Source organism: Stigmatopora argus, chromosome 13, assembly GCF_051989625.1.
Source record: "Stigmatopora argus isolate UIUO_Sarg chromosome 13, RoL_Sarg_1.0, whole genome shotgun sequence".
NCBI classification, from domain to species: domain Eukaryota; kingdom Metazoa; phylum Chordata; class Actinopteri; order Syngnathiformes; family Syngnathidae; genus Stigmatopora; species Stigmatopora argus.
This window is the reverse complement of record NC_135399.1, coordinates 1,942,926-1,955,275: the sequence shown is the minus strand read 5'-3', so window position 1 is coordinate 1,955,275 and position 12,350 is coordinate 1,942,926. Positions and strand designations below refer to the sequence as shown.

At 41.0% G+C, this 12,350-nt stretch overlaps 1 protein-coding gene across 1 annotated transcript in view; it reads right to left on the bottom strand.

Moving 5' to 3' along the window:
* Positions 1 to 12,350, bottom strand: part of rif1 (replication timing regulatory factor 1) — a 107,748-nt gene that overhangs the window by 16,323 nt on the left and 79,075 nt on the right. The window contains exons 19-27 of the mRNA XM_077617557.1: positions 12,260 to 12,350; positions 12,040 to 12,189; positions 4,237 to 4,336; positions 3,834 to 4,123; positions 3,572 to 3,774; positions 3,366 to 3,459; positions 3,172 to 3,294; positions 1,459 to 1,601; positions 1,301 to 1,390 (exon numbers count right to left, since the gene is read on the bottom strand). The exon at positions 12,260 to 12,350 is cut by the window's right edge and continues 17 nt beyond it. Coding sequence (XP_077473683.1) covers positions 1,301 to 1,390; positions 1,459 to 1,601; positions 3,172 to 3,294; positions 3,366 to 3,459; positions 3,572 to 3,774; positions 3,834 to 4,123; positions 4,237 to 4,336; positions 12,040 to 12,189; positions 12,260 to 12,350 — 1,284 coding nt within the window. The remainder of the gene's footprint in view (positions 1 to 1,300; positions 1,391 to 1,458; positions 1,602 to 3,171; positions 3,295 to 3,365; positions 3,460 to 3,571; positions 3,775 to 3,833; positions 4,124 to 4,236; positions 4,337 to 12,039; positions 12,190 to 12,259) is intronic.

Below are 12,350 nucleotides of genomic sequence, written 5' to 3'. Positions count from 1 at the left end.
AAGATGTGAGAAACACAAAAATGAGTAAATTATAAGAAAATGATTTATTAATGTCTTAAAATGAATAACAAGCATACAAAATCTGGGTTGAAACGCAGGGGAACAAGGCAAAGCTAACATTAGGCAACAGAGCCAGAGAGCACACGAACACAATCTAATAAACATAAAATTAAGAACTCAAAACAACATTACATTGAACTTATAATTGTTTTCATTAGCATTTTATGATTTCTTGGCATCTAATTTTTCACCGATTTTATTTATCGCGACTACTACTTACCTTTTTGGATTTGAGCTCCCCTTGCTTGTTGACAGACGTTTTCAGAAATCGATCTAAAGAAAATAGCCTTTGACGACTAAAGTAAGAATCAACGCATCCACGACAATATTTTCAAAATAAAAAATAACGGATAAGGAATGCATTTACCTTTTGACGGATTTCGTGACTTGGATCTTTTTCGTATCTTGAGGCACACATTTGCATTATAAAAAGGTTTCGTAACCCGAAAACTTCGCACCTAGAGGCATTCGTAAGTAGTTACAGGTCAAAGGGGAATGCGCGTGCGCATATCATGCATGGCCTGTCCACCTCGGCTTAATATTCCCCTTATTAATGATTGCAATTCCCCTTATTAAGCGATTTAAAAAAACGTAGAAATGCAATGCGGCATACATTTACATACAAAGGGGACATTTTTACTCACATAGGGCACACGTAAAAGTCTAAAATTTACTACAAAATGCACGGCTTTATGACGCGGACTCGTCAAAGGAGAATGCACGTGCACATATCATGCCCTGTCCACCTCGGCCTAAATGCTCTCCTTATTAATGATTGTAATTCTCCTTATTAAGCGATAAAAAAAACGTACAAATGTGACGCGGCACATATTTTCACACAGACACAGATGGGACACACGTAAAAGTCTAAAATGTACTACAAAAAGGACGGCCTTCTGACGCCATCGGAAATGCGCGTGCGCATATCATGCTTCAACACGGATAGATTTTGTATGCATGTTATTCATTTTAAGACATTAATAAATAATTTTGTTATAATTTTCTTTCATTTTTGTGTGTTTCTCACATCTTTCAAAAAAAATTGGGACACTTTGACCAATTTAAAAGGGTTTAGTTGCGAGTTGAGTGAGGACCGTGGAACGAATTAGAGAATTTACATATAAAGTACTGCTCTACTTACAACATTCTCAAGTTACGAAAAAAGTTCTGGAACCAATTAATTTTGTAAGTAGAGGTACGACTGTACTTAATTTCACCTCACACAGATTGTAGTACTTACAGGGAATCTTCTTGGCTTTGTGTGTACTGCGTGAAAACTGTAGTATCCAAAGAGCCATCCAAGTTGTTGTACATGACAGGTATGTCAACCCTGTGTCATAGAGTATTTTTTAACAACAACCTCTATAGAAAATTGAAAATTAATGACAAAGCCGGCACCTTTTACTCCTTTTAACCTCTTTCTGGTGTTCTGTTAGAACTCTTTCCTTTGTTTCGGGTGGAATGAGAACAAAGTCAACAGAGGCTTCCTCGTCCACTCTTTTCTGACATGGGACTTTGGAGGGACCAAAGTCCAGTTTTGTCTGCCAAAAAGAATTTAATGATGCTCAAAAAATACGTGACCGGACGTTTGGCCGACGGACGTTTGGTCGACGGACAGTTCGGTCGACGGACAGTTCGTCGAACGGACGTTTTGTCGACGGATTCGCCGCCGGACATTTCGTCGAACGGACGTTTCGTCGCCGGGTTCGCTCTCTCTCAAAATTATAATCATGAGAGACAGAGAGTTTACTGTTGAAAGCGATCAACCAGGTAATCTCTCGCTCTCAAAATTATAATCATGAGAGAGAGAGTGAGTTTGTAATTGCATTGACAATGAAAGAACATTAAGATCTAAATATCTAATATCAAAATTATCAATAAGTTGCGTATTATTGGCGTGTGTACATATTATTCGTCGCCGGATTCGCTCGCTCTCAACATTATAATCATGAGAGAGACTTTGTAAATGTCAGAGTATTAATATCTAAATATTTAATATCAAAATTATCAACAAATTGCGTATTATTGGCGTGTGTGTACATGTTATTCGTCGCCGGATTCGCTCGGTCACCCCGCCCCCGGATTCGCTCGTATTGGAGTGTGTACATGTTTTTCAAACTACGGCCCGCGGGCCCTCTACGGCCCGTTAGGCTTTTTAATCCGGCCCAGGACGTTGTTCCCACCGACGATTTTATAGTACAAATGTTACTATAATTTTGCAAATTATAGTAAAAATCAATGACCACCAACATTGTCCAAATTACAGTAAAAATCAATGACCTCAATCATTTCCCTTTGCCCTGCAATATCGCTCATCACTCTCAATTTAAAGACTGCTTTCTTTCGTTGAATATGTTCTTAATGTTGAAAGTACATTTGAAATGAAAATAAATTTTCACCTTCAATTGTGTCTTTTTTCTTATATTTCAATCCCCAGGTTTGATAAATTACATTGCGTGTCCAAATGCTGTCAAATTTTAGTATCCATTTTGGCCCGCAAGTCAAAAAGTTTGCCCACCCCTGGTATAGACAAACCTGCCTCTTTTATACTATTATTGTCCCAAATTAAACACTATCAATAAGCTGCCATTGACGGCGGTAGACGTCCGATTCATGTTGACCGAGGTGCAGATGCTATTTCTGTTATTAGAGCTCCATCAAGTGGATATATAACGCAGCAGTCAGCATGAATCGGACGTCTACGGCCGTCAATGGCAGCCAGACGTCCGGCTGCCATTGACGGCGGTAGACATCCCCTGAACCTTCATTCTCTCTATAACTTGCAATACAGCAAGGTGTTGAAATATCAAAATTATCAATAAGGGCACTCATTTAACATATCGTCTGCCATTGACGGCGGTAGACGTCCGATGAGTTAAATGAGTGCTCATTGATAATGTTGATATTTTAACACGTTGCTGTATTGCAAGTTATAGAGAGAATGAAGGTTGATCGCTTTCAACAGTAGTCCCTCCCTCCCTCCGAAGTTCCACGGAACGTCCGTTCGACCAAATGCCCGTCGACCAAACGCCCGTCGACCAAACGCCCGGGTACCCAAAAATAGGAAGAAATAAAGCTTTGATGCTGCTTCAGATTTAATTTTAAACTTACAAAGGTCAGTTTGGGGATTGGTGAGTAGCTTTGTTCATTCTGTCCTGACAGCAGAGAGTCGCTCTTCCCAGTAGAGGCAATAGGCAAACCACTGAGTTTGGTTTCCAACTGGGATACCTCACTCTGAGGAGACATAGGCAAGAAAAAAACTGAGAAAAGAAAAAAATAAGGAATGAAAATTCAAAACCACTCACACAATACTGGCCACTGAGCTCATCAACAACTCTGACGGATTCAAAGCCAGGAAGAATAATGGGAATCTTTTGCTTCACCTGGCTTAAAACTGGTCTGTAAAATAACCAGGTTAAAAAGTCAACATTACGACACTGCAAACATGCCTCAGGCGCAGCCAATGGTTTCTAAAGTAAACTCTAAATTAATAGGAGTTGGTGATTTTTACCTGAGTTCATCAGGATAGATAAGGCTGACTGTTTTGGCAAATGTGGAATTCCAGAAGAGAGTAACAGACGTGCGGTGCTGCTTGTTCTTGTGTGGGAACAACACACAGAGCAACGGCGAAAGCAGGGCCAGTAGGTAATTGTCAGTGGTCAATGTGGAGCAGCTCTGAAAGGAGCCGAAGACCTCACCCAGAAGCTTCTCCATCTGCAGGGGCAAATTGCTAATCCTCCCAATTTAATGTCCAAGTAAAATAAAGAACTTACCTTTGTATGAATTGCTGTTGTAAATCTGGGTGGCTCGCAAGCTGCTTGCTTGTAAAGGCCAACAAGAGGTGAAATGAGGGAGGTCAGAGTCTCTTTCAGAGCGTTAGCAAGCAACAGGTTGGTGAAGAGGGTAGACAAAATGGAGAGCAGTGTCAAGCCTGTGGCCTCTGAGGGAACACCCTCCTCTGCCAGGTAAACATCCAGACACTGAACCAGTAGGGACTGAAAGGTGGACAAGTTCCCAAGGGCTTTCCTTCTCTTGCTGCTCCAATTTACTGTTGTGTGAGGAGCTGTAGACAGAAGAATTTGGGATTAGTTGTAGAGAATCCAGTTTGTCATAAATGAGGGTGGCGGTTAAATTTAAAAAAAATCTCCATCGAAAAATAACTGTAAATTAACTAACACTTTAGTTTCTGCTGGAAGTGTGGTGTGTAGGGAGAGAAGTCGACACATTCCACCATGACTTGAAGAATGCAAGTAATAGCTGACAACATGGAGGGAACCTGAAGCAACAAACAATGGTTGTCGAAAAGGTTAGATAAGAGCACCCGATTCTTAGCTGACTTGTGGTAATTTAATTGACACATTGTGTTTTGTCATCAGCTAAAAAATCTGTTAGTGTTACCACAATGCCAAAGAGAGAGTAACAGGCAGAACAGCGAATAAATGCTATTTTGACCAACCAACCTCTGTATCTATGTTCTGAAAAAAAATAGTTGCAAGTGGTGTAAATTGATTTTATTTGAATGTGTAATACAATGGGGGAAATAAGTATTGAAGATATCAATTGTTTTCTCATTACAAGTACAGTGGTACCTCTACTTACGCAAATGGTCCCAGAAGTGGTTTCGTAACTTGAATTTTTCAGGGCATCCAGGCATATTTTACATTGAGCATAATTTGTTCCATGATCATTAATACTCGACCTGGGCGAGCTGACAAAAATTATTATCACGATAAAAAGATATATATACACAGTTGGGCAAATAAGTATTTAGTTAACCACCAATTGTGCAAGTTATCCCACTTGAAAAGATTAGAGAGGCCTGTAATTGTCAACATGGGTAAACCTCAACCATGACAGACAGAATGTGGAAAAACACACAGAAAATCACATTGTTTGATTTTTAAAGAATTTATTTACAAATTAGAGTGGAAAATAAGTATTGTGTCACCTACAAAAAAAGCAAGATTTCTGGCTGTCAAAGAGGTCTAACTTCTTCTAACGAGGTCTCCACTCGTGACCTGTATTAATAGCATCTGTTTTAACTCATTATTGGTATAAAAGACACCTTTCCACAACCTCAGTCTCTCACACTCCACTACACTTGAAAGGATTAGAGAGGCCTGCAATTGTCAACATGGGTAAACCTCAAACATGAGACAGAATATGGAAGAAAAAAAAAACAGAAAATCACATTGTTTGATTTTTAAATAATTTACTTTTAAATCGTGGTGGATAAGAAGTATTTGGTCAATACCAAAAGTTCATCTCAATACTTTGTTATGTACCCTTGTTGGCAATAACGGAGGCCAAACATTTTCGGTAACTCTTAACAAGCTTTTCACACACTGTTGCTGGTATTTTGGCCCATTCCTCCATGCAGATCTCCTTTGGAGCAGTAGAGCAGTAATATTTTGGGGCTGTCGTTGGGCAACACAGACTTTCAACTCTCTCCACAGATTTTCTATGGGGTTGAGATCTGGAGACAGGCTAGGCCACTCCAGGACCTTGAAATGCTTCTTATGAAGCTACTCCTTTGTTGCCCTGGCTGTTGGAATCATTGTCATGCTGAAAGACCCAGCCACATCTCATCTTCAATGTCCTTGCTCATGGAAGGAGATTTTCACTCAAAATCTCTCAATACATGGCCCCATTCATTCTTTCCTTTACGCAGATCAGTTGTCCTGGTCGCTTTGCAGAAAAACAGCCCCAAACCATGATGTTTCCACCCCTATGCTTCACTGTGGATATGGTGTTCTTCGGATGCATTTCAGTATTCTTTCTCCTCCAAACGCGAGAACCTGTGTTTCTACCGAAAAGTTCTATTTTGGTTTGATCTGACCATAACACATTCTCCCAGTCCCCTTTTGGATCATCCAAATGCTCTCTAGCGAACCGCAGACGGGCCTGGATGTGTACTGGCTTCAGCAGGGGGACAAGTTTGGCAGTGCAGGATTTGAGTCCCTGGCGGCGCATTGTGTTACTGATAGTAGCCTTTGTTACTGTGGTCCCAGCTCTCTGTAGGGCATTCACTAGGTCCCTCCGCGTGGTTCTTGGATTTTTGCTCACCGTTCTTGTTATCTTTTTGAGATCTTGCATGGAGCCCCAGATCGAGGGAGATTATCAGTGGTCTTGCATGTCTTCCATTTTCTAATAAATGCTCCAACAGTTGATTTCGTTAAACCAAGCCTTTACCTATTGCAGATTCAGTCTTCGTGGCAGGTCTACACTTTTGTCTCTGGTGTCCTTCGACAGCTTTTTGGTCTTGGCGATAGTTGAGTTTGGAGTGTGAGAGACTGAGGTTGTGGACAGGTGTCTTTTATACCGATAATGAGTTAAAATAGATGCTACCTCGAGATACGAGCTTAATTCGTTCCGGGACTGAGCTCGTATGTCGATTTTCTCGTAACTCAAACGAACATTTCCCATTGAAATGAACTAAAAACAAATTAATTCGTTCCAACCCTCTGAAAAAACACGGCAATGCACTCGTAACATAACATAAACAAATTTAAATGAACTTGGATTACGATGCAGACACTCAAAAATAAGTTTAATCGAACCTAACACTAAACTTAATTCTAATTTTGTTTGACATTTTGATACCTTTCTTCTCCCGGGTTGGCTCTTTTTGCCCCGCCTCCACACTGACTTTCAGTCAATATCGAGGGTTATTTGAGTTTGTATTCCCTTCAAAATATTCCCAAAATGATGCACACAAATCTCCTCAGAACAGGATAACGCACGACCACTTGCCAACGAGAAGTAGTATATACGCCATTCGCACTGACTAACGAGGAAAAAAAACACTGAAAAACTGCAACGCTCTGCCCAGTGCTCACAGAAACATTACAAAGAGGGAGTTGCGACCAGATACATTACACGAGGGAGTTGTGGGGAGAGACAGTGCCCATGATGTTCTTATGAGCAGCATCTCGCGTCGCTGTCTGCTCTTATATCAAAATTTGCCTCATATCTCAAGATAAATATTTGCCCGAAATGTTATTCGTATCTCGAATTGCTCGTATGTCGGGCCACTCGTACGTCGAGGTACCACTGTACAGGTAACGAGTGGAGACCTTGTTAGAAGTTAGACTCCTAGAAATCTTGCTTGTTTGTAGGTGACCAAATACTTATTCCACTCTAATTTGGAAATAAATTCTTTAAAAATCGAACTGTGATTTTCTGTTTTTTTTTCTCCACATTCTGTCTCTCATGGTTGAGGTTTACCCATGTTGACAATTTCAGGCTTCTCTAATCTTTTCAAGTAGGAGAACTTGCACAATTGGTGGTTGACGAAATACTTATTTGCCCCACTGTATCAGTCGATATTAATAATTATTACGAGAAGTATTACATCTTTTTCTTTCAAAATTGAAACTTCAAACTTCTGTGAATAAGTAAATAATTACTTTACTCGTAATTCAAGTATGTAAGTATGTTATCTTACTTTATTAGAGAATATAAAATATAATGATTTTAAAAAGTAATTTTGTTTTTCTGTTGTGCACTAAAGATAGAAGAACTATAAGAACTATAACGATAAGAAGAACTCCCCCTTACACTTTGAAAATAATAATAAAACCTGCAGAAGTTTTGACAGGGGTCTTTATTGAAAAAAAAAAACTGGTTATTGGGAGCTTTGGTCCAAGTCATTTTAGTCAGATTCGAGATGCATTGGATTATCTATGGACTGTTCAAGAGGCGCCGTTTGTGAGCTTTTCAGGAGGAGCTTTTGCGAGAGGTTTTCGGTGCAAAAGGAAGATGTTGATAAGGAGTTGTGACCGCCGTTTCTTTTTTGGTACTAATATGCTTTTGTACAAGGACATAAAAATGTAAAGACAATTTCCATATTCCATGGCTATTACCACGCTGTCATCAATCTCCAGGAGCTGTTGTTTCAAACTGCAAGCCATAATGAAAATGTCTTATTATTTCTGAGAGTACTAAGACCATGTTCTTTATCTTTATAACTATCATTGTAATAGGGGAAATTAAACTTCCACTTCACTCCTCCATCCAGCCCCAACTAACCGTCCAGAGAGCTCAATTTTCGGATAAGAGCAAAGGCGTCTGCTGCCCGGACTTAAATGGAAACTAGACTTCCACTTTGCTCCTCCGCGGCGTTCAGCCATCTTAGCCGGCCGGCCAAAGGGCTCTATTTTTGGATAAGAGCGACAGCGTCCGCCGTAACGTCGCACGGAGCTTGCATTTCAGAAGAAAAAAAATCCACCTGCACCAAACATTCCTGCCATCGGTGTCCGCTGAGCGAGTTCTATTTTCGGTCAAAGGTGAAGGCGTCCGCCATAAGGTCGCCTGGGGCCCGCATTTCTGGAAAAAAATCCACCCTCACCGAGTCTCCCGGCCATGCTGTCCACTCAGAAAGCTTTATTTTCGGCTAAAAATGACGGCCACCGCCGGCGGCCTGCCATTTTTCTTTCTCGGTGCTTGAGTTGAGTGAAAATCCCATCTTCCGCCCTTTTCTTAGTGGCAAAAGGAAATAGGGAGGTGTCGCCTGCTTGCGAGTTTCAGCATGAATTTTGACAGTTTTATGAACTTGTTTTATACTTATAAACTTATATACTAATAAAAAAGCCCACAATGTACTGAAGCTTCAAAGTGGTGAAGGATCACAGTATTACAGTCTGTCCTCAAAGGAGGACAGTCACTAAGGCTGCTGTTTGTGCAAGTATTTACGAGGCATAAAAAAACTAAGTAAACGCCAGGGAGACTTCACTTGGATCTTTTAGTGGGTCGGTTTGGTGTTGTCCTACATCACAATTGCTCATTTTGGCTGTTATAGACTGTGTTCATGCTTCCAAGATGGCGCCGTTAGGCGGCAGCTGGTGGCAGTAGCTCTGTCCACTCATTTGTTTTTCTTGTTTTACAGCCTATCTTTTTTATTACATTTTAATATTTCTTAATACATTCCTTTTTATTTTAATGTTTTTACAACTTTCTTTGTTCTGTTAGCCTGGCGTCTTTCTGCTACTTCCTTTTTTGGAACCATTCAGCCATGCCTATGCTGTCATACACATGGGATTAGCTGTGAACAATACACAGCAGGAGCAACACCTCAATGCCGCTGGAAATCCGAAGAAGCGGCGCTTCAGACCAACCATTCCATTTATTATTATGGGGAAAGTGAGATCCCTCCCCGATAAGATGGAAGCGCTGTCGGCACTGTTGATTCTTCAGCTCCTCTTAAGGTCTCATGGTCTACAAACATCACGGCAGTAGTGAAGAAGGCTCAGAAACGACTCCATTTCCTCAGGGTACTTAGGAAGAACAACTTGGGCACCAAGCTTCTGATAACCTTCTATAGAACCACGGTAGAGAGCATCCTGGCGTACTGCATCACAGTGTGGTACGCTGGAAGCATGGCGGCAGACAAAAAGGCCATGCAGAAAGTGATTAACACTGCCCAGAGGATTGTCGGCTGCTCTCTGCCCTCACTGGAAGACATTGCCAGCCCTCATTACCTCAGCAGAGCCAGGAACATCATAGGTGACCAATTTCGTCATACGCAGTTTCTGGGTGTGATGACAAGTAGGCTTTTTTGTTGTTGATGATGACGACAGGGCCTATGTCCGATTATTATTATTATTACTACTACTAGTGAGGGACGGTGCGGATAAGCTTGGAAGAGTGACTCTGCATATTTTCAAGCGTTTATGTTGCATCAGCGCCCCCATTCTTTGGCATGGTTGGGTGCTGTAATTGCAGTTTAAAATTATCGAATCTTTATCGAATGTTTTATTATTGTTGACAAACATTATTTGACGATAATTATATTTATCGTTTTATTGCCCACCTCTAGTATAAAGTCATTCAATCCCAAACATTTTCACAAGACAGGCCCTCACTAAGTATTGCCATTCAACTATTTTAAGTACGATTTCAAAAACAGTTGACGATTATGTACTGTCTATATAAGCGGACACCACCAAATGAAAGATTAGACTCACATCTTTCATTGTGTTCATCCTTTTTTGTTTTTTTTAGCTATCAGCAGTAGAGCATGGGTAAACTTGACTAAAATCTCCACCTCAGAACAAAAAAAACCAAGCCTTTTGTGAAACTCATTTCAATTTGGACACATCATTTTGACATAAATGTCTAAACCAGTGGTTCTTAACCTGGGTTCGATCGAACCCTAGGGGTTTGGCGAGTCAGTCTCAAGGGTTCGATGGAGCCTCTGCCGTGGAGGTCAGACATAGACTCATCAGGCCTCCTCACGATAATATTCCCCACTTGACCATCACTGGCTACAGATGATCACGTGACATTGCCTGGCTAATCAGTGCTGCGAGGAATTTACATACCTTGAATTTGGGGGAAAAAAATAACATTTTATTTTACACTAATGTAGGGTTCGGTGAAATATTTTCCTCAACTGTTAGACTGGTTTGGTTTGCTCATGCAGTTTTCCACAAAATAGTTCACAAAATACCTTTTGAACAACAATAACTGACATGCTCCCAAAAACCTGAGAACATTTACTGCTAGAAAACCAACTAAATTGTGACTAAGAGTATGTATTTTTTTAAACTGTGCTCAATTACTCCACGGAGCACACATACCAGAGGGGATGAATGTGTGTTTCCGATTACACACAGGTCATTCCTCACTTGGGCACCATTCAGGCAAGTTCCACAGATATGTCTGAAGCGTTATTTGATATGGCATCATAAAGTCGTACATTGACGGCTGAGGAGAAGTGGCATTTCTCGGAGTTACCTAATGAGAGGCACAACACACACCCATGCAGTCTTTCTCTTAAGCCCTTTAATTATCTCCATAAAAAAGGCCTGACGTGAAAGGTGGTGCAAGAAAAGAACACGTATGCATTTTGCAAAACAATATCGGTTTGACCCCCGACAATGGCACACGCAGAAAGATACATTTACGAGGCACAGTTCAAACTGAGAGCTATCTGCTACGCCATGGGTCAGGAAACTTTTTGACAGAGAGAGCCATAAACAGTTCATATTGTCCAATGTTATTCTTTGAGAGCATACTCAAAATTTTAAAGTAAAAATACACTAAAATGTGTGCTATTTGTAGTGATGTCACCACTTTTACAGTACAAACGTTGTCTGAGATATTTTGACAACATTGTCGCGCTGTTGCTAATCAATGATAATCAATGGGAGTATGCACGCAGAAAAATCTAATGGAAAAAAATAAATGTTTAAAGCCGCACTAGAGGTAGTGTCGGCGCCACAATGATCACTTAACAATCCTATTGATGCATTCAGGACTGAGCTCTCTCAACAGCGGTTCCCATTTTTTACCTCACTGTTTAGCAGAGAGCCATATGCACCTATCAAAAGAGCCACATATGGCTGCCGAACCATATGCACCTATCAATAGAGCCAAATATGGCTCCCGAGCCATACGCACCTATCAAAAGACCCACATATGGCTCCCGAGCCATATGCACCTATCAAAAGATCCACATATGGCTCCCGAACCATGTGCACCTATCAAAAGAGCCACATATGGCTCCCGTGCCATTGGTCCCCTACCCCTGTGCTACGCAAAGGAAGATGCAAATTGAGCTGCATTGAGGTACCTCAAATTGATCATCATAATATTTAAAGTTTTTCAAAGTCTGATTCATCATCATCAGACACCAATTGATTCCATTCTTCTTGAGTTCTTTTTTTTAAGTGTGAGCACCTGCCAATTGAACGGGCTCTCGCGCCCCATCTGGCGGACAAAGACCTGTGAGGTTGTACATCTCTCATTATACCGGCAGCCGAGGGCTTTTTCACCGGGATTCAAGTATAACGTGCAACGGAACTTTGCTTCAGTTTTATTGGTACAAAATTTTGCGCATTATACTCGAATAAATACGGTAATGCCGATTTCTGGGCCAATATGATTGGAGTGGCTCGAACGGTCGTAAAATTGATCCATAAAATTCCTTCTTGCCAATGTGTTCCTTATTTCTTCACTGGCACTTAAAAGCCTTACCTTAAGGGCTTCACGATCCACTGTGGCGACAATTTTGAGGCTCAGTTCTTCACAACAGATGTTCTCCTCTGCGGTGACCACCAGAGCTGAGCAGCGTGCAAACACCTTATACAATTTGGACCAAGTTGAGAGCATTGATTTCTGAGCCCCCTGTAAAGGAACATTCTAATTATGGAATGCACTCAAAGCTGACTGTGATGAATTGTTTGCACACTCAAACCTGCTGCTGAGGTGAAGCACCGAGCAGGTGAGAGACTGAGAACATCAAGGCTGAATGTATGGCGCTGAAGTTGTGCTCCAAGGCATCCCCT